At 34.6% G+C, this 19,487-nt stretch overlaps 1 protein-coding gene across 9 annotated transcripts in view; it reads right to left on the bottom strand.

Moving 5' to 3' along the window:
- TRDN (triadin) overlaps nt 1-19,487 on the bottom strand; it is a 139,185-nt gene that overhangs the window by 94,819 nt on the left and 24,879 nt on the right. For 7 of the 9 annotated variants that reach the window (XM_032443724.1, XM_032443723.1, XM_032443726.1 and 4 more), the window contains 2 exons: nt 11,697-11,903; nt 4,358-4,399 (listed from right to left, as the gene is read on the bottom strand). In XM_032443724.1, the coding sequence (XP_032299615.1) occupies nt 4,358-4,399; nt 11,697-11,898 (244 nt within the window). In that variant the 5' untranslated portion in view covers nt 11,899-11,903. The remainder of the gene's footprint in view (nt 1-4,357; nt 4,400-11,696; nt 11,904-19,487) is intronic. The other 2 variants (XM_032443730.1, XM_032443728.1) reach the window with 1 other exon arrangement.

Here is a 19,487-nt window from a genome sequence, read left to right as displayed (position 1 = left end):
ATACATTCACAATCACAGGGACCACAGCTATAAACTAAACAAAAATTGTTGCCAATGTATTTTAATGTTTGGGGCTACATATGTTGGCAGTTCAAGAGCTGCTTCACAGGTAGGAGAGCCATCCCTCCAGGCAGGGGAACTGTTCAGAGAAGAGCAAGATCTAAAAAGAAGAGGAAATTACTGCAACCACCCTGAGGCAAGCCATCTCTGCTTATGAATTAGAGCCCTCAACGTCATATCCTGGTCTTTAATTCACAACATCTTCATAGCAAACTGTGAGAAAGAGATTAGAAATCTTTAGTGTCCAGAGGCTAATTTCTCCAGGAACACCTACAGTAACGGGCCTGAACTGCAAATCCTGTTTAAAATAGAAAATTCAGAAAGAAATCAACTTGGGGCTTTGTAGATGACACTTCAGTGTTATTTTCAAAATTAAACTTGCAAATTTAAGCAGATCCATTTGCATTGTGATTCAAGTGACACAGACTGGGAAAGTTTACTTGTGCGCAGATCTTCTATTTTACTTTGTTAAACATTTCCTTAATTTTTAAAATGTAATGATCCATCCTAAAATGCTTAAGAACACCACACCAGTTAATCCTGAATGGAAAGAACTACTGATTAAAACCATGCTTTTAGCTTTCCCCACAACTTTGTCAATAGGAGGTTGTTCTTTCTCTAGCAGAACAAAACACACATGAAGCGAAGGAAAGAAAGCAACTTGAGGGGGGAAAAAAAAAAAAAAAAAAAGCAGAAAGATACCATTTATCTCACACACATGCAAAGAAAGATAACCATTTTCAGAGGATATTCCGAGTTTTGTCTGAAGAGTATAGCTGAAAAACAGAGATTTACAAGACAAAATTTAAGCTTGATATTTTCTTATAATATAGATTTTTTAAATTATTCTTTCTTTACAGATGTCCAGTAATGCTACATCAAGATGATTTTTCTTTTGGATAGTCTTGCATTCAACACATTCCGATTGGATTAATTGTCTTTTGCATAATTCTGTCTGGCTTTTCATTTCTTGTCAGACACTAGAATACAAAGTATTATTAGAATTAGAAATACTATTAGAAATACATTTATAATGCTAAGCTGAAAATATACTTCCCTTGTTAGCATGTGGTATATAATATATAATGCATAATATATAATTTGTAACTAAATCTATAACTATAATCAGTATATCTGTTCATATAATCATGAATGAATGATATTTATAATCATGAATTCATGAATTTATATATGCTTATTGGTATTTTATGTTGCGCCTGTTGTGCTGGGATGGCTGTGAGCAGCAGAAGCAGGATCCTGAAGATAAATTACAATTATAGGCATTATGAAGACAGCACAGTTCACAAGTAGACCCTGGCTGTGAAGTTCTACTGTAAGTAGAACTGGTAAGTAGAGATTGAGGCAATTATTCCTCTTAGATTATGTTGTTGAAAAATACAAAATGTTGATTGAGAATAGAAGAGGGAGGAAAGAGGATGAAGGAAGAAAATGGTTACTAAACAGGTTAAATTGAGAGATTAGACACACAATTAATACTGAAGGTCTTTTGTTAACATGATGTCATTTCATTTAATCACAGCTTAAATTCCAGTCATCCTATCTAGACAAATGTACTGAATGCCAGGTGCTGAGTCTGGTGACCCTGGACTCCCTCAAAAGCCAACTCAGAAAGCTGTTTTGACCTTCATAAAGGGAAAATTGTCAACTTCATCTCACATCTTTTTCGAGTGATATGAATTAATTTCCAAAGATGCCCTTTCTTTTCTCTTGACTATCATGGTAGCAAAACAACAACAAAAACAACAACAACCAACAGAAAACAAACAAACAAACAAACAAGGACGTGACACCATATTTTTAGATCACTAAAGAGTGTGACATGGATCCTATCAGAAGTGCTGTTTCATGTTTTTCTTGTCACTATGCACTTAGATTTGTACTTTTATATTTGTTATTAATTTCAGGTCAACATAACTATTCATCCAAAACATTGTGCATACCACCAGAAGTGCTTTCCAGTAACATTTTGTTTGTTGTGCCCTTTTACTATAAGAGATACTCTTCAAATCAGTAAAGATTCAGCCCTACTTGTGTTATCATTTTTACTGGTTTTTTTTCGGTGGAGCCTTCAAATTTTCAGTTCCAGATTGTCCTGGAAAATGATTAAATTTGGAAGAATTACAGCTGTCAGGGTATGAATCATAATAAAATTGAAGGATTTGGTACATTACTTTTCAAGAAAATCTTATCATTGGAAAAGTCAACTGAATCTCCTGCGAGAATATGAAAAGAGAACCTCTTTTATGTATCTGCAAGGAAATTTGGAGTCTTGTTTGAATTTTCTTTACAAAACATACACAAAGGTGGTTAAAACACTTTTCAAAAATCCTTTTGTTGTATATAAATATTTCTAGAAACTTTCTGTGTGTTTTGAAGCTGGATTTCATGCTCATTACATCTAAATTAAATTGTTCTAATCCTTTGAAGCTCTCCAGCATTATTGTTGCAGAAACAATAATTAGGTTAAAAATGTAAGCACAAGAATTCCAAGCAATTGATTTATCCCACTCTAAATTCTCCTTGACTCACAATTTCTACTCCAGTTGATTTGGAAATAGATGTTGTGCCTTTAAAGTAAATTAATACCTCACCCTTCATTAGGTTCTTTGAAATCAAGAAATGATGATTTTCATAACATGAAAAAGTCATTTCAATTGCAGTAAAACTGTGCTGTTCCAAAGCAAAATAAAACATTTTTTTGTTTATTTTTAATTGGAATTTACAGCAAATCCTTTAACAGCAGCTTTTCAAAACAGTAATTGGTTAATCACATAGTATGATTCGTTGCAGCACCTCAAGCAAATTTGCTTATGTTTCAAAGTTTCTGTCATTTGTCCATGTGAAGTGCACAACAAAAAGTGGCTAATTGATTTATTTGAGCAAATCACTTCAGTTATTATGCTGGTTTTAATAACTCTGAAAAGGAATGTGGTCTTCTATCAATCTTTTCCTTGTCAAACAGTTAAACATATAGTCAGAGTTAAACCTCTTTTAAAGTTATTTTTAAATGGATGTCTGTGAATTATTTAATATTGTTGGATTTTCATCAATTACGTATTTTGACTTCATTGAATTGATTGCAATTAAATTACAAATGATGGTAATTATCTGCTGTAAAGATTGATCTATTAGATAGAACCTAATTCATTAATACTGACAAGATACAGCTGACGAAGACAGAATTTCTGTCATGTTTGATAAAATACAAAAGCTTAATACTAGTTCTTCATAATAAAACATACCCCAGTCTAGTAAAATATTATGCTATAGAGATAAGATCATTTTAAATTGAAAGTTTACACTTTCTTAAAATCTGCGATAACTCTTTTTAGTTTGGTCACCAGAATAGTCTCTGGTGGCTATCAATGAATAACAGCAATATAAAAACATTTCCAAAGAAAACTCTACCTCAGTATTTCCCAGAAATTTCCCTTCCATATGTACCTCTAGTGTAAATACGAGGATTACATTCTGTACTGTAGTTTGTCTCTTTCTAATATCAGTCTTAGATAATTTTATTGAGGTCAGGTCCTTAGAGGAAACCTCACATGAAACTGGACAAAGACATTTTACCCCAAAAAAGAGCAGAGTAGTTATAAATAGAATACATTTATATAGAATGTAGACTATGAATAATAGGTTACATGGAATATAAGTAGAATTTTCAAATTTTACAATTAAATTCACAATGTTTCATAAAGTATCAAGAAATATCAGATACTTTTGATATAGACAAATGGAAAAATGTGGACAGGAATGTAAGTTTAACATTAGCTTTGTATGTTACTTATGTGACTTGGTTTGATGTCAGGTGAAAGGCTTCGTATTCGGTGGATCAGACCCGGATTAAGTGGTGTTTTTTAAACATCCAGACATTTTATCCAAAATAATTTGAAGCTATATTTTTCACTCATTCTGAAGTTTCTATTCTCTAACTGAAAATACAGATTTTAACTTCATATTTATAATGCAGTTCTGTTAGTTTTCCAATGGTAGTTAAAAATATATTCATCATGATGAAATGAATATCTCACTGCTCATCACTGATTGCTGAATGTCTACTGACTGGAGGGATCTCATCACTGACTGACCTGTCTCAAATAAGGTGTGAATGTTGGGAGTACTCCATTGTAATAAACTTTGCAGACCTGGATTTAGCAGAGGAGCAGTGTTGCCACACCCTAGCACTCTGCTCATGTCCATGCATTGTTACTTCCGGCAAGCAGAGCGCACATGCACACACATATTCAGAACACTGCAGGCACAGCGTCTTTACCAGGTGGTAAACAGGGATCATCGCAATGTTGTGAATAGCTGGCTATAGCGGATGACAACATGATGAACACAAGAAAGGCCAATAAAAAAGAGGGAGAAACAACATTAGCAGTCATGAACATCCTCAGTTGTTGCTCAAATAAATGAAGTAGTTACTGAGAGAAGTGACAACTTATTTAAATTTGGGGGCTGCTGTTAAAAAGAAGAAACTGGTGTTCATTAAAAAGATAAACAACTATAAAAAGGATTCTTCCAGAAAAATTGCAGCTTCAGTTTCCAGTGGGCAGTTCTTCAAACAGATTAGATAATATAGTACAAACTAGATCAATGTAAAAATACTGTTAAATAAAGCACAGATATTTTCACAAGTTACGCAATCTACTGCTAAAAAGAATACGCAATACATATTGGTGGTTCTAGTAATTTGGACTTCTTCTTGCAAAAAGCAAGAAAGTTACATTTTTGTAATTGTTACTGAAATAAACTACAATCCAGAAGTATGGTTTCTACTTCATATCCCATTAAGCATTATTAAGAATGTGAGTCTTCTTTCTCTTCTTAGCTCTTTTCCTGTCCATTGAATGAGGTTCTGAATATTTTCAAGTTTGTGAACTCATGAAGTTTGATAAATCAGCTTATGATCTTGCATATGTTAGACTATTTGAGATGTAGTACTTGCAGAACTACAGTATTTCACAGAATGTCACTCTTCACAGTACAAAGTTATTTTCTAGGGGTTTTTAACTCAGTAATTCTTATTGGATTGTGAAACACAGGATGTAGTATGTCTCCTGAGCAGCCCTTCTTTAAATTGAAATTTATCTTAAGCACCACCTCCACCCCCTTTTTTTTCTTTCTTTTTCTCTTCTCTTTATTTTTCTCTTTCTCTTTTTCTTTCTTTCTTTCTTTCTTTCTTTCTTTCTTTCTTTCTTTCTTTCTTTCTTTCTTTCTTTCTTTCTTTCTTTCTTTCTTTCTTTTCTTTTCTTTTCTTTTCTTTTTTCTTTTCTTTTGGTGGGGGGAGGGAGGGAGGGTAGTCATTTTGGAAAGCAATTTAAAAAATGCTTTGTGGATTTTAGGTACATATGTAGAATTGGAAGAATTTAATTAAGAACTTTGAAATGCACAAGCTGTTTACTCGTGCTTCAGACTGACACCTATAATTACAGTAGAAATTGTATTTCAAAAGATTACAGCACTGTTTTCATCACAGATGATCACATGGGTCCACAATTACTTTATTTTATATTTTATATTTTTATTATTTTACATACCACCACTGTATTCCACTGGAGATTTTCCTTGGGCTTTGGATGTGTGGCAAAGTTTTACCAATTATTTTAATTTGGTGAGACTTTTAAACATCGCATCTACTAAGAGACAAAATTATTTGTTCTGTTTATTTCCTGGCACTTTAAGCAAAAACAAAAGTTAGTTAATTTTATTAATAAAATTGGAGAAAATATAAGTCTAAATACTCACTTCTTTTTTTCCTCCCATTTTTTAGAAGTTATAATTGAACAACAGGATGACTACATTAGGATAAAACTCCAGAAGGAAAATGGATGAACATGTGTTGCTCCAAAAGTAGTACCTTTTATTTTATTATATTTTTGTATACTGGCTCATGAGATCAGAAGTGGCTGTTGGTGGTATGACAGCAGGAGTCAAACCTTCTCTCCTGTATATTTTTACATTAGTTTCTTTGTGACAGACGGAGGCAGAGGGGCAGTCTGACAAATGGCATCTGACATGGAAGTTTGTATGAAGCAAAGGTGTAACACTGAATCCCTCCATTTAGAAAAAATGTCATCCACCAACTGTCATTGATGCTCACTGAATGTTGATGGAAACCAAGCTGTGGATGACAGCACAGTGAGGCAGTGGGTGCTGTATTTGATCAGAGCGGTGACAGTAAGTGCGCCACCTCTGCTGGTGTAGATTTTTATGAGTACAGCATGCAGGCTCTTGTTCATCACTGTTGAAAATGCATAGCTAATAGTGGTCACCATGTTGAAACATAGTGATCTGTAGCTAAGAGTTCTAACAAACAGTCTTATTGTGTTCCTTCTATCTATTGTAGTTTCCATGGAAATAAATAGGGGATGTTACTTTCATGGCAACCTAATTATATGTTCCTGATAATGTTTATCTAAATATATATATATAGAGAGAGAGAGAGAGAGAGAGAGAGAGAGAGAGAGAGAGAGAAATAAATAAATAGTAGACAAATAAACAAGTAGTAGTAGAAAAGTAGAATAGTTATATTTTTTGAATTCCACTTTTCATCATCAGGTTTTGAAATTTACAATTTTTTCATGCAGAAGGCTGGAGTAAAAAAATATCTGTGTGACAGCTACACAGCAGAACTTAGAGTTCTGTTCACCATTTTCTTAATTTTTGTTTGTTTGCTCTGCTTTACTGGTAAATATGTACATCACTCTGGATACCCAGGGCCTTCCAAAACAGAAGTGACCATAAACTAGAGTCATGGAAATGGTGATTTCAGACTGTGCTAGTCAGAAGATGACACCCATGAGCCCAGAACAATTTGGCTAGTTTGGCCAGTTGTTTTCCTACTATCTTACTTAAAAGAAAGGGGGGGGGGAAGGGGGGGGAACTGAAAAAACAAACAAACAAACAAACAAAAAAAACCAAAACCTGGTACAGTCCTTGCAGCTTCTCATTGTAGGAAGAGCTCTATGCCTTCATTGATGGGCATTATCTCCACAGAGATCTGCCTTGACTGTAGATCTCTAACATGTCTCTTTTGGTTGAGAATAATGAATTATCTACAAGGAAGAGCACATTCTTTTTGCACTTATGAATTTACTTAAAAGAAAATAGGAACCTGCATTTCATGTGTTGTGCATTTTTGCAGAAAATAATTCCAGAAAATATTCTGGCTAGTTTGGGGTTTTGCAGATTTGCTGAGGTTTCATTAGGTTTGATTTAGTCTGGCTCTTAGGTGACTGGCAACATCACTGACAATTTACACTGAATGTTGAACAATCTGAATCTGAAATTAGGGTGGTGTTAATTATCTATAATTGATCACAGAGATAGTGGGGAATTCTGAACCCTTTATTTGCCCATTAGCAAATGCAGCTTCCTGGGCAATCAAAACTTGGACTGAAATAATCTTAAATTATTTAGTTACATGTACCAATTAAAATATAAAATCCAGCTATGTGTACAAGAAATGCATGAAATACTTTCATGAGCTATGAAGTCAATTAATTAAATAACTTTTTTTTTTTTTTTTTTTAACATTAAGGATGGAAGAAATTACAAATTGTTGCAAAGCATGCATCAAACAAAAATGAATCTTTTTGCTTTTCTGGAAATACCGAGAATGTATAAGAGATCTTCCAATGCAGTATGCTACTTATTACATATTCATACACGCTACATACTGCATGAGGTTCACAGTGTCTTATCTCAGCCTCTTAGAATGCATGTCTTCTTCATACTACACTAGAAGTATTTCAGTTATGTTTACAGTTTTACAAATAACATGATAGGAATGCAAGCTTTCATTACATCTTCTTTAGGATGAAAACAAGCACTTCATTTTCATGTTGTTACATGTGGGATAAATCTCACTTAGCATAAATTTTCAAAATTTCCAAACTTGATAGTTTGCTTTTGAGTTTGAAACCATACTAATAAAAAAAGCTAAGATGTATATACTGACACTATATATACTTTTGGAATTACGGTATTACTTTACACTAATGAGAGCAAAATTGGTAATTGTTTTAATCAGAAAACAGTGTTTAAATTTAAGTTTAGACTGTATCCTTCTCTTCTGAGCTCAATTCTATAAGTTTTCTTTTTGGATTCATGAATAATGGTGCATAGTCTCAGGGTTTATCTGGGTAAATTCATAATTTAGAGGGATGTAGGTCCTTTATCTGCCAACAGCTAGCAACTCTTAAGAGTAATTAGGAAGAAATCTATGTATATTCCTTAACCGTGTAGATCCTGGCCTTGTCTATTACATCTACAAACTGCTCTTTTCTTCTGCAGTCATTTCTGTACAGGATAGTCATTAATAGTGACTTTGCTATGGAATTAGCATTTCCTGCTCAGAAATATAGTGGAAGTCTCTCATGGGAGTTAGTAGGTCAGAGTCAGAGCCAGCATGTAGGTGTGACACTTTACCTAGCAATCCCAGCTCAGATTCTTGCTTCCTGCAAACCTGGTAGAGGGCTGGCTCTGCAGACATGCTCTGTGTGTTTTTAACTGCACTAGGTGAGTGAAATCTTGACTACAGTGGTTCATAGATTCATACCCCGTGTGTGAAGATGGAGAAATCCACCCCAGCTTTGTGAAGTCCACTGAGATCTCTGGCAATGTGCTTTCTAAATACCTTATTAACTTCTGACAGAGGTTTTCACAGAATCACAGAATCACATAGCCATGGATCAGAAGCATCCCTGAAATTCAACTAGTGCAATCCTTTTTTGGAAGAGACTACTGCCAACACTTGAGCCAGATAGCCATGGCCATGTCTCAAAATCTCAAAGACTTCCAAGGATAAACAATCTGCAGTCAAGATAAGGATTTTGCCCCCAGTGTCCAACATGAGCCTCTTGAGACAAAACTTCAGGTCTTTTCACTTTGTTATATCACCTGATACTACAGGAAAATCATCTTGGTAAGTGTAAGTCATCTACTTTTGCAGATGGTCTTTGAAAGAACATGCTGCACCTAGGTCAACTTTCAGTTTCCTCCTTGACAGACTAATCACGTTTTCCTCTCAGCTTTTCTCTGCATAATTTCTAGAGTTGAGCTTAATGGAACTTCAAGGAAAGACATGGGGAAAAATCTTGTATGCACTGACTTAAGAAAGGCAAGTACTACCTCAGGAAAAAAAGACACTGAGTGTAATATGTTTTGTACAGAAAAACAAACAAACAAACAAACAAAAACCAGTTACATTTAATTAATTTAGCATCTTTCATTTGTATCTAAAACTAATAAATTAAATTTAATCATGCTTGAAAAATTAAATTTACAGAACTGAAAGTAATGATTTTGTTTTTGATAATATGTGTTACTAAAGGAAAAATGTCAACAATGCAAAATTAAACTATTCCTGGATTTTAGATTTAAGGGGTCACTTAAAACATGCTCCAAATTTTTCTTCACAGCTCCACTGGATGCAAAGGCCAGACTGTCAGAGGGTGAAAATCATTTCAGTATCAGTAATCTCAGCTCTATGCGAAATCTTCAGCTATTGCCACAGAATTAGTGAGTTTCAGCTGGACATATCCAGATTATTAGGAAGTCAGGAGCTGAAACCCTGGGCATAATAAAAGCTATACTGTCAATGTTATGTATCTGTAAACACAGAAAGCAGTCTGACAAATCTGGGTCTGAAGTAGCACAGTAGTTCTTTCATTTAACATTTCACCATTAATAGATCATTTAAATGTTGGTTTAATTAATCATGTAGGAACAGAAATATATTTGGGAAGAAAATGAATTGAACCCATGAAAGTGCTGAAATATCATCTCTCAGAGATCTCAACACAATATGAAATCCTCCTGCAGATTAAATTTTACATTATTTTGTTTCTACAGCCTGGTCTGAAAATGTCAGTTTGCATCAGTGCCCTTGGGATTTAAGCTCATTTAACCAATACAACAAGAACATCAGATTTCCATCTGCCTAGAAATTTTCCCTCAGTCTACAGTCTCGCATTGCTTAATATTACCCTAAGTAGTATATAGAGCATGGCTGACAGCCAGTCTATAAATTGCTTAGTTTAGTAGTTTTGTCTGAGGTATACCCAGTTTCCTGACTGCTTACTGAAAAAATACTATGTATGTATTAAGTATGATTGATTAATAGTAAATACAAAAAACTAAGAGCAAAATATGGTGGTTTCTCTCTCTTGGTTTATATCTATTTTGCCACACTGTTTTTTTGGTTTTGATATTAAAATCTGATGCTTGTGTAGGAAGGGTCACTCAAAAGGAAGTTTCTGTCTTATTGAAACTCAAGAGAATTCCTTCTGCAAACACACGTGGATGAGAAGTAAAAAATTTAAATGAGATTGGCCACACATTTTGTCTACATTCCAAGCTTCCATGTCATCCATCAAATCAGAATTAGTAGGTTTCTTTCAAGCTCTTTGCCTCAAAAGATTTTTCAGTAAATCTTGAGGTCAATATTGATATACAGCAGGATTTAAATCTATGGATTTATCAGTAAACTAAGAAAATGGCTGAATTTCTATTCCTAGTTAATTATTGTGATAGATGGGATCGCTGTAGAGCTGGTGTTCTTCTTTAGAAAAGAAAAGGACCTTCATCATTTGTTTTCTAATTTTGCTTCAAATATTTCCCAGTCGCTACAGCCTGCTTACCTCATGCCAGTTTTGTTTCTGAGCTAGCTTTCTGAACAGTCTGCCCTCTTTAAAAACACAGATTTATTTTAATTTCTGTTATATATTACTGCCAGCTACAAGGCATAAAAATCAAGTAATGATGAACTAATTTTTCTTCACCATTCCTTTCTTCTCATTCCTCAACTAGAATCACAGTCCTTGTGCCAAACAGATATGCTTTGCCCTCAAAAACCAATCTGTTCCAAAATTTGATTCTGTATATTCAGTTTGACCAGTCTTAAAATGCTTAAGTGAGGGTATGGGTGTGGCTTAGCTAATGCAAAGAATCTGCCTTTCTGTACTTTTTGCAGATGAATTTACAGTTAGTATGTTTATAAACAGTCTCTTGCATATTTTTTGTGATGAGATTGTGTAAGCAGATGTCAGAATACTCAAGAAAACTATGAGAGATTTAAAAACATTTTTAAAAAGATGGAAATTAATTTTATTAGTTTTGAAATATTTTTATATTGAAATTGCAATATAGAAATCTGAGCATGCATGCTCGTATATTTGCCCAGGGAGGTGGTGGAGTCTCCTTCTCTTGAGATATTTAAGACCCGCCTGGACGCCTACCTGTGTCACATGGTGTAGGGAGCCTGCTTTGGTAGGAGGGTTGGACTCGATGATCTCTAGAGGTCCCTTCCAACCCCTACAATTCTGTGATTCTGTGATATACATATCATATTTACTGTCAACATACATATTTTCCAGGATAAGCATAGTCTGCAAAATGGAAAAATTTAAATTATAAAGACTTCTGATGTGTAAACTAATATATTCTGACATTTCTCACAATATCTCCTCTAATGGTAAACTTCGCAGAGACACTGTGCTGACTCTAAGAAGGTGAGAGACATTCATATTTACATAGTACACAGTCGTTAATAAATTTTTAAGTGTTTATATAAAAGATATCAAACAGAAGATGCTGATTTTTACCTGCAAAATCTTTGTAATCCACCAAGTCAAACATTACAATAGCTACTGCCGACCAGGTAACAATCAGAGCCACAACAAGAAGCCATGCTGCTGGGGAGCTGAATGTTGTCGCAAGGTCTTCTGTAACTGATTTCTTGCCCATTCTCATGGATGATGGAACGGATCCATTCTTACCATCTGTTATTGTTGTGGTTGTAGACATACGTCCTAGGCAAATAGTAAAAGCAAAGGAATGCGAATGTGAAACTTGGAGCATAAGATGCAAAAATTTGACTGCTGAATTGAAATACATCTGTTTTTGGAACATATAAAATAAAAGTAAATATTGCAAAAGTAAATATTAAGTTTTCTGAAAGATATTCCTGAACTATGGCCACAATTAATTAAGTTTATTTGGATGAAAATATGGTGAAATAGCCATGACTGGCCTTTTTGTTTATGATATGACGTTTTTTAGTCTGCCACAGATAGCTACAGACCTAGGAGAGTGATTGATGAAAACATCAAATATTATTACTCTCCAAAGGACTGTCTTGTTATGGGCTGTAGGCCAGATTCTTAGGTGATGTGATTAAGTGTACTTCCATTAACTGTAATGGAGCTAACGCATTTATGCCACTTGAGGTTTGGCTTGAATTCTGCTGTCAAGGACATTTAAATCCCATTTTGTCCAGCAGAAACACAAAAGATTTAAACATACAGTACCATTACACTTCATAAGGAATCTTGTACCTGTTTTTTAAATGCCTTAGATCTTATCATTTTCTCATAATTAAATTATTGCTTTAGAAGAGTTAGAAAGCCAAAGCAGGCTTAATTCCAAAAAGCATAGGTCTGATCTTAGGATGAAGGTAGGAAGGTGAATACTAACATTAACTAAGCAAACTGTTGCTATTATGTGTTTAATGGATAGTTAACAACGATTAACAGTTTACTTTTTCTTAGTGTATTAAGAAAACACTATTTCTCCACACAAATCATAATTTTGGTAAATGAAAACTGGCAACATTTGAAACATTTCATATTATTCTTCCTCATAAAATAAAGTGATAACCTAAACATTCATGGATGGTATTTGTTTTTTAGAACTTAAAAAATAAAACTAAAAATTTTCATAAGTTCACAGTTAAAAACAGTAGAAGAACATGGTACATCCTCCAGTTTAGTTTACAAATCTGCTTGTAACCTACTGTTAAGCTATTGTATGGTATGATACTTATGTTTCCAGTTTAGTTGAGTTCATTTTTTATCAACACTCAATAAATGCCAGTGATTTTAGGGACCTTTGTCTACACAGAGGTCTGAACTTTCAAGGAATAAGGTTATGCATGATTTTCTCATACCTCTATTTCTCACCTTGATATCAAATATGTCCCCTTGCAGCTAATTCAAAAGCTAATAATTTTCTAGGATGATAGGGGTACAGAAAGTGACAGAGATTCACTATACAAAGATGAATAGTTTCACCTTTCACATGAAAAATGGCAAAGAATAATTTAGAAAATATGATTGGACTTAAGCTATAAGGTTACTGAAGATTTTTGGATATTCGACATCATGAGATGTATGTAGTCTCTGTGTATGTAGTATTGTAGTATTTCAGAATCATTATACTGATATTCTTAAAGAAATGACATATTTTTTTCCTTATATGTGTATGTACATACATTTATTCCACCAAAAATATTTCAGTTTATTATGTTGTGCATTGCATTTGTGTGTACTTCTCTTATGCTTACCTTTTAACTTCTTGTGCACCTGCACAAGCATCTTGACTAATCAGTGCTTTGCTTCAAGCCTCACAAAGCTATTATTCTAAACAATAGAGTTGTATAAGCAGAATAAGATTGACATATTACATGTTTGTATTACTTACTCAAAATTTAATCTGATGTTGATAATTGTTAATAATGCCTACCTATGAGAATGCAATTCATAAACTTTTGTTGTTGTTGTTGTTGTTTAAAACCATCATTACCCATTTCTTCAAACACAAAGTGTGGCTCAGTCACTTCATGGAAGCAGGGAAAATATTCCATCTGAGAACTAGCAGTATAGATCAGCTTACTAAAGTCTAATTCCAAATCAATAGCATTTTGTTATTCTACTGCATATAAAATGTAAGTAATTTGTGCATGCAACAGGTTGTAAATGAAAAATTATGACTTTTTTCCCTTGGGGATATCAGTCAAGGTTTATGATGCATAAAAGAAAATAGAAAGGTACTGTCTCATCTTGGCAAATCTGGTTAGTAACACAGCATATCTTTAAAGACATACTAAAAAGATATTTGCACAGAAATAATAGGGATAATTAAAACTCTGTATTTATGTAGACATATACATACAGATAGTTTACACTGAAAGTATAAAACCCTAGCAAAACTGTTATGTAAAAACAATTCCTTCCTATTCAGTGTGTCAGAGACAATGCTGAAGTTTGATAGAAGGTTCTCTCTCATTTACTCTTGACTGCTGATGTAGCCAAGTCACATTTCTTCTTAAAAACACAGCAAGTTACATAACAAAATAATAAAAATTACAATCACTGAAATGGGAGTGAAGAGCAGTTCACCAAAACTTGCCTGCAAATCAAGATAAAACAAAAAAAATTATTTGTTCCCAGCTCAAGTTCTTGCTATCTGATTCATGGGTCTAGGACAGGTCTCTAGTGTTGTTATAGGTTCTTTAGTGTATCGGAGACAATCTCATTGACCTATCAGGCATCACCTATGAGACAGCAAACTCTGAACATCTTGGAGAAGCATGGAAAAGCGTAAAACACTAAAAATAGAAATAAGTTTCATGCATGCATCTCTGTCCCTGGATTCTAACATACACAATATTGGCTGGAGGATCTTATTATAGGACATCTGAGAGAAACAATGTTTGCTGCTATGTAAGCCTATGAAGTGTGGAATTAAGGTGAAGAATAAGGTACACCAAGAGAAAAGCAGGTTAGAAGTTAGGAAAAACTTCTCTGAAAGTGTGGTCAGTTGTTGAAATGGGCTGCCCAGGGAGTTTGTGGAGTCACTGACCCTGGAGGTGTTCAAGAACCATTTAGGTGTTGTACTGAGGGACATGGTTTAGTGGAAAACATTGGTGATAAGTAGACGGGTGGACTGGATGATTTTAGAGGTCTTTTCCAACCTTGGTGATTCTATGATTCTACGAATTGACACCACTCTACCATCTTAACTTCAAAAAGATGAGACAATACCAAAATGATTACCCTCCCCACTACCTATTTTTGCAATACTTATGGTGCTTTTCCCTGCCTTGTCCTTCATTTGCATTGCCCAAGTGTTGTGCACTTTGTTGTTCATCTTCTACTCATCTTAGTCTCCTTCCCAAACCTGCAATCCTACTATTTACACAATTATAGCGGGAAAGAAAGAAGGGACAAGTATGGGCAGCATCATTTACATATCCAACTATCTGTAATTACTCTCTTTCTCTGAAAAGTATTTACAGAATCATAGATTCACAGGGGTTGGAAGGGAGCTCAAAAGATCATCAAGTCCAACCCCCTCCTAAAGCAAGTAGCCTACAACAGAATGCACAAGTAGGCATCCAGACAGGTCTAGAATATCTCCATGGAATGAGCCTCCACAACCTCTGGGCAACCTGTTCTGGTGTGCAGTTACCCTTACCGTAAAGTTCTTCTGCATGGTAGAACAGAATTTCTTATGTATGTTTAAGTTTTAGGCCATTGCTCCTTGTTCTATCTCTATACAACACCATGAAGAGTCTAGCTTTATCTACTTGCCTCCCACCTCCCTGTAGATATTTATAAACATTTACCAGATCCCCTCTCACTCTTCTCCTACCCAGGCTGAACAGACCCAGATTACTCAGTCTTTCCTCCCGCAGGAGATGCTCCAGGCCCTTAATTATCCTTGAGGCCCTCCACTGGATTCCTTCTAGGAGATCTGGTATTACAGTTGAGCAGAGCATCTGCCCAAGACATCAGTGAGACCTCAACTGCCCAGTGAGGCAATAAAACAGACATATTTGCTGCCTTGAAATCAATAGCTGGAGCCTATCAAGTGACCCCTTACCACCTGAGAGGAGTCACTCAGCGACAGGTTAAAATCAGATTCCAGACATTCCCACCCATATAATTAGTATTTTCAATCCCATGACCAATTTCTCCATCTGCGTTATAGCCAACCAGAATCTAAGCAAGTTTAGCATACTTAAATGAACACTGCAGTAGGTTAGGGGATCTGTGAACGGACCAGCAGCCCCAGATGTGGGAGTGGCAACATCTTTACAAGAGTGGAGGGTGCAGCTGAAGGCTGTTACAATTTCAGCCATCCAATTTCAGCCCACTACCACATCAGTGAGATTCTCCTGGCACTTTGGGTTGTGATTGTTATTGATTTTCAATAGGGTTAGGAACTTTTAAAAGTTATATACACATTTCATATAAAGATTACTCCAGAAATATATGTCTTTGACTCCACATCCCAATTTCTCACATACACAGAACAGCCCCATCAAGTCACAAATATCACATTTACATCAACAGATTGATTTTCTAAATTCCAAACTGCTGAAACTCAGATTCTTACTAATCCTCTGGTTTCAGTGTTGTCACTTAGGATATAATCTGAAGATCCATAAGGTCTCAGAGGTATAAATAAACCTTGACAGTCATTGACAGCATTGAGGAGAATTCTGAACAACTTTTAGAGTCCAGGGTGAGCTCTGGCAGCTAAACCTTTGTGTTAGTGAGTTGAGTTCTCCTTAGGCATAATAAGCATAGGAGTCTATGGTCAAGGAATGAAGAAATGGGCATTCAATTTTGCAATTTAGCGTCTAGGCCTCCCAGTAACCCCGAAGAAAAACTAAAAAAAAAGAAAAAAGAAAAAAAAAAGAAAAAAACTACAGCCCTATACTCTGCGAATTCATTCAAACATAAAATAGTCATTTCCTGTATTTATGTTATTTCCTCCTTATCTTCTGTTACAGCCTTCATCCTGACAACTGAATTTAAAAAAAAAAAAAAAAAAAAAAAAAAAAAAAAAAAAAAAAAAGAAGAAGAAGAAAAAAAAAAAGAAAAAGAAAAAGAAAAAATCAAGTAAAATACTTAATGTGAAATGTTATTTTAAGACTGGGTAACGCTGGGTGTATTAAAAGCAAAAAGATATCCATGCTGCTAGGAAAACTGAGGTTGTTTCTTTTTAAATAATAACATTATTGCTAGGGCAATTCAGTTGGGATGTGAGAAGCCTCAAAGCAGTCTGCATTAAATGGAAGAGAGAGTAGATTTTGACTTCTCTATTCTGCTTCCCAGATGAGCACTCCAATAAATAGGCTTTAGAGTGTTCTGGATTCAGGTCACTAATGGCTCCTGTTCAACTTATTCCACTTCACTTGGAATATTTAAATATTAATTAAGGGAGTAGAAAAGAGAAAGAAGAACTGTATAAATTTACACTGTCTTTTAAACTCCTGCTTGAGCCTTGGGTTTTAACCCAGTGACCTTATCAATTCACCACTCTTGTGATAAGGCAAGCAGGAATCTGGATTTACAGAAGGGAGGATGCCAGGGGGAGAAAAGAAGTAGAGATTAGAACCCTTTGGTGTTCTACTTTGGAACCATTGGACTGGGCAATGTGTATACAATAAGGTCCATCATATCACATTCACTGAGTCTGCAGACCTCTGCAGCTCTGACAATAATTACTATTTTCCCATGCACATAAAAACACCCAAACCTCAGTGCCTGTTCCTGTTGTTTAGGTGATATGTATTGCTATGACGTTCTCTTTTCATTTCTCTAACGTGGCTTCTGCACCCTTGATTTATGCAAGTAGAATTCCTAATAATGATGGAGAAGTAGATAGAACCAGTGAAAGTTATCTTATATAAATAGGCAAATTCAGGTTATATTTGCAAGCTCCTCTCTCACCACTACTGCCAGCTGGCTCTGTGGGGAAGGCAAAGAGATTCAGTTCAGCACAGAAATGGGTAGTAGGCACCTATCATAGGTGTTCTGAGTTTTAAGGAGCTTCTGAAATTTGATTAGTAGAAATGTGACAAATATACAAAAAATATATATATATATATATATATATATTTAGAGCTGTGGCATAAATATTCTCTTAAGACATCTGACTCAACCAACTCTTTTTTTCTGTTTCACAGAATCACACAGAATCACAGAATGACCCAGGTTGTTTCATACTACATCCCAGTATGTAGGAATGAAATGCAACTGGAATTATTAACAGAAAACAACATGTAGAAGTAGTTTCACAACTAATCCCATAATATACAGATTTTGAAAGTCATCACACAGGGTATTGATATATTGCTCTATTCACAGTTCATATAATTAAAATGCAAAAAGAAAAACCTCTCAACATATCTGTATATGTTAGCAAACTTCTCAAAGTCATGAGCTAGCATCTGCACAGGCTAATAGCTTAAAAGGCTGTAACTGGGACTGTCTGTGAGGGAACATTTGCAGATTTATTGGTGACTGATAGTTATAAAAAATGTAATATTCTTTATGAAATGTGGAAAATAGGGTTGGAGATTATGCAGCAACCAATTCTACACTACAAAAGAAATAGAATAGAGATTATGGAATATAGAGAGGATGGAGCATGAAAATTAACTGAACAATTGAATTCAGAAAAGGCACTTACAATTACATACTGTGCTGTATACTCTTTTAATTTCCTTTTTGGTTATTATATCTGCATTGGTTTTATTTTTGATAGAGCGTTTGATAATTTTAAGAAGTTCTATTAATGTTTCCCATTTATTCTCCAAGGAATTATATACACCAGACTCTGGAACATATACATCAATTTCAGTAAGACTTTCTTAGAATATAACATACATTCTGTCATCATTTCAATATCTAATTCCTTGAAAATGTGTATTTTATACTATATAAATAAATAATGTTACTATTAATTACTGTTAATTTCTATCATTTATTACTAACAATAAATAGTCTCAGTGAAAAATTGAAGATATTAATTTTGTATTCTAAGCTCTGATCCATATCTTGGTATTCTAGTAAATATGCCTTGTTAGGATACAGTAGTACCACATGCTATGTGGAAAAAACACACAAAGTTTCCCCAAATAACTTAATTATTTAACTAATAATAACTTCATGAGCAGAAAATGACTTTCCAATGAGATATGGCTTTATTATGATAAAGGCCTGGGAAACTCCATGGAAAAAAAATAATCACTACTTTTAAAAACAAATATATAATCTCTGGCTCAGAAACTGCCTTTATTTCAAATCTCTAAATGCTGGAGGTTCCAGCGTATTATGGTAGGATTAAGCATTTAATACCTGAACTGAATACTTTTTGTTCAGCATAGTGATACTGATGAAGACATTGTAAGACGCTACCTGGACCAGATAACTGCAATATTGACAGTTCTTAGCTCTTGATGACCACATTCTCACCAGGTAAATCTATGTTTTTCAAGTAGGTCTGCTAACTTAATAGCACGAGATGATCATTGTAATTAATGGATGAAACTGGGAGTTAAGATCAAAAAGTCCGACAAAAAATAGTTCAGTTCTGTTATTACTTCTTCACTGCTCTTCCTTTGTAATTCCACTTACATGGAAACAGGATGCTTTCAAAACAGAATTTTGAAAATTCATTAGACCCTACTGATTATGTCCTACCTGGATTCATAATTCTTCCACAGTGAAATCATAACAATTTCCTCATCAGTGTACTGTGAGGACTATGGTGATTCTGAATGGGAGAGAGCAGCAAGAGAAAACAAACTTTTAAGAAAC

Source organism: Coturnix japonica, chromosome 3, assembly GCF_001577835.2.
Source record: "Coturnix japonica isolate 7356 chromosome 3, Coturnix japonica 2.1, whole genome shotgun sequence".
Taxonomy (NCBI): domain Eukaryota; kingdom Metazoa; phylum Chordata; class Aves; order Galliformes; family Phasianidae; genus Coturnix; species Coturnix japonica.
Note: the sequence above shows the minus strand (reverse complement) of the source record. Positions and strands in the feature narration are given on the sequence as shown.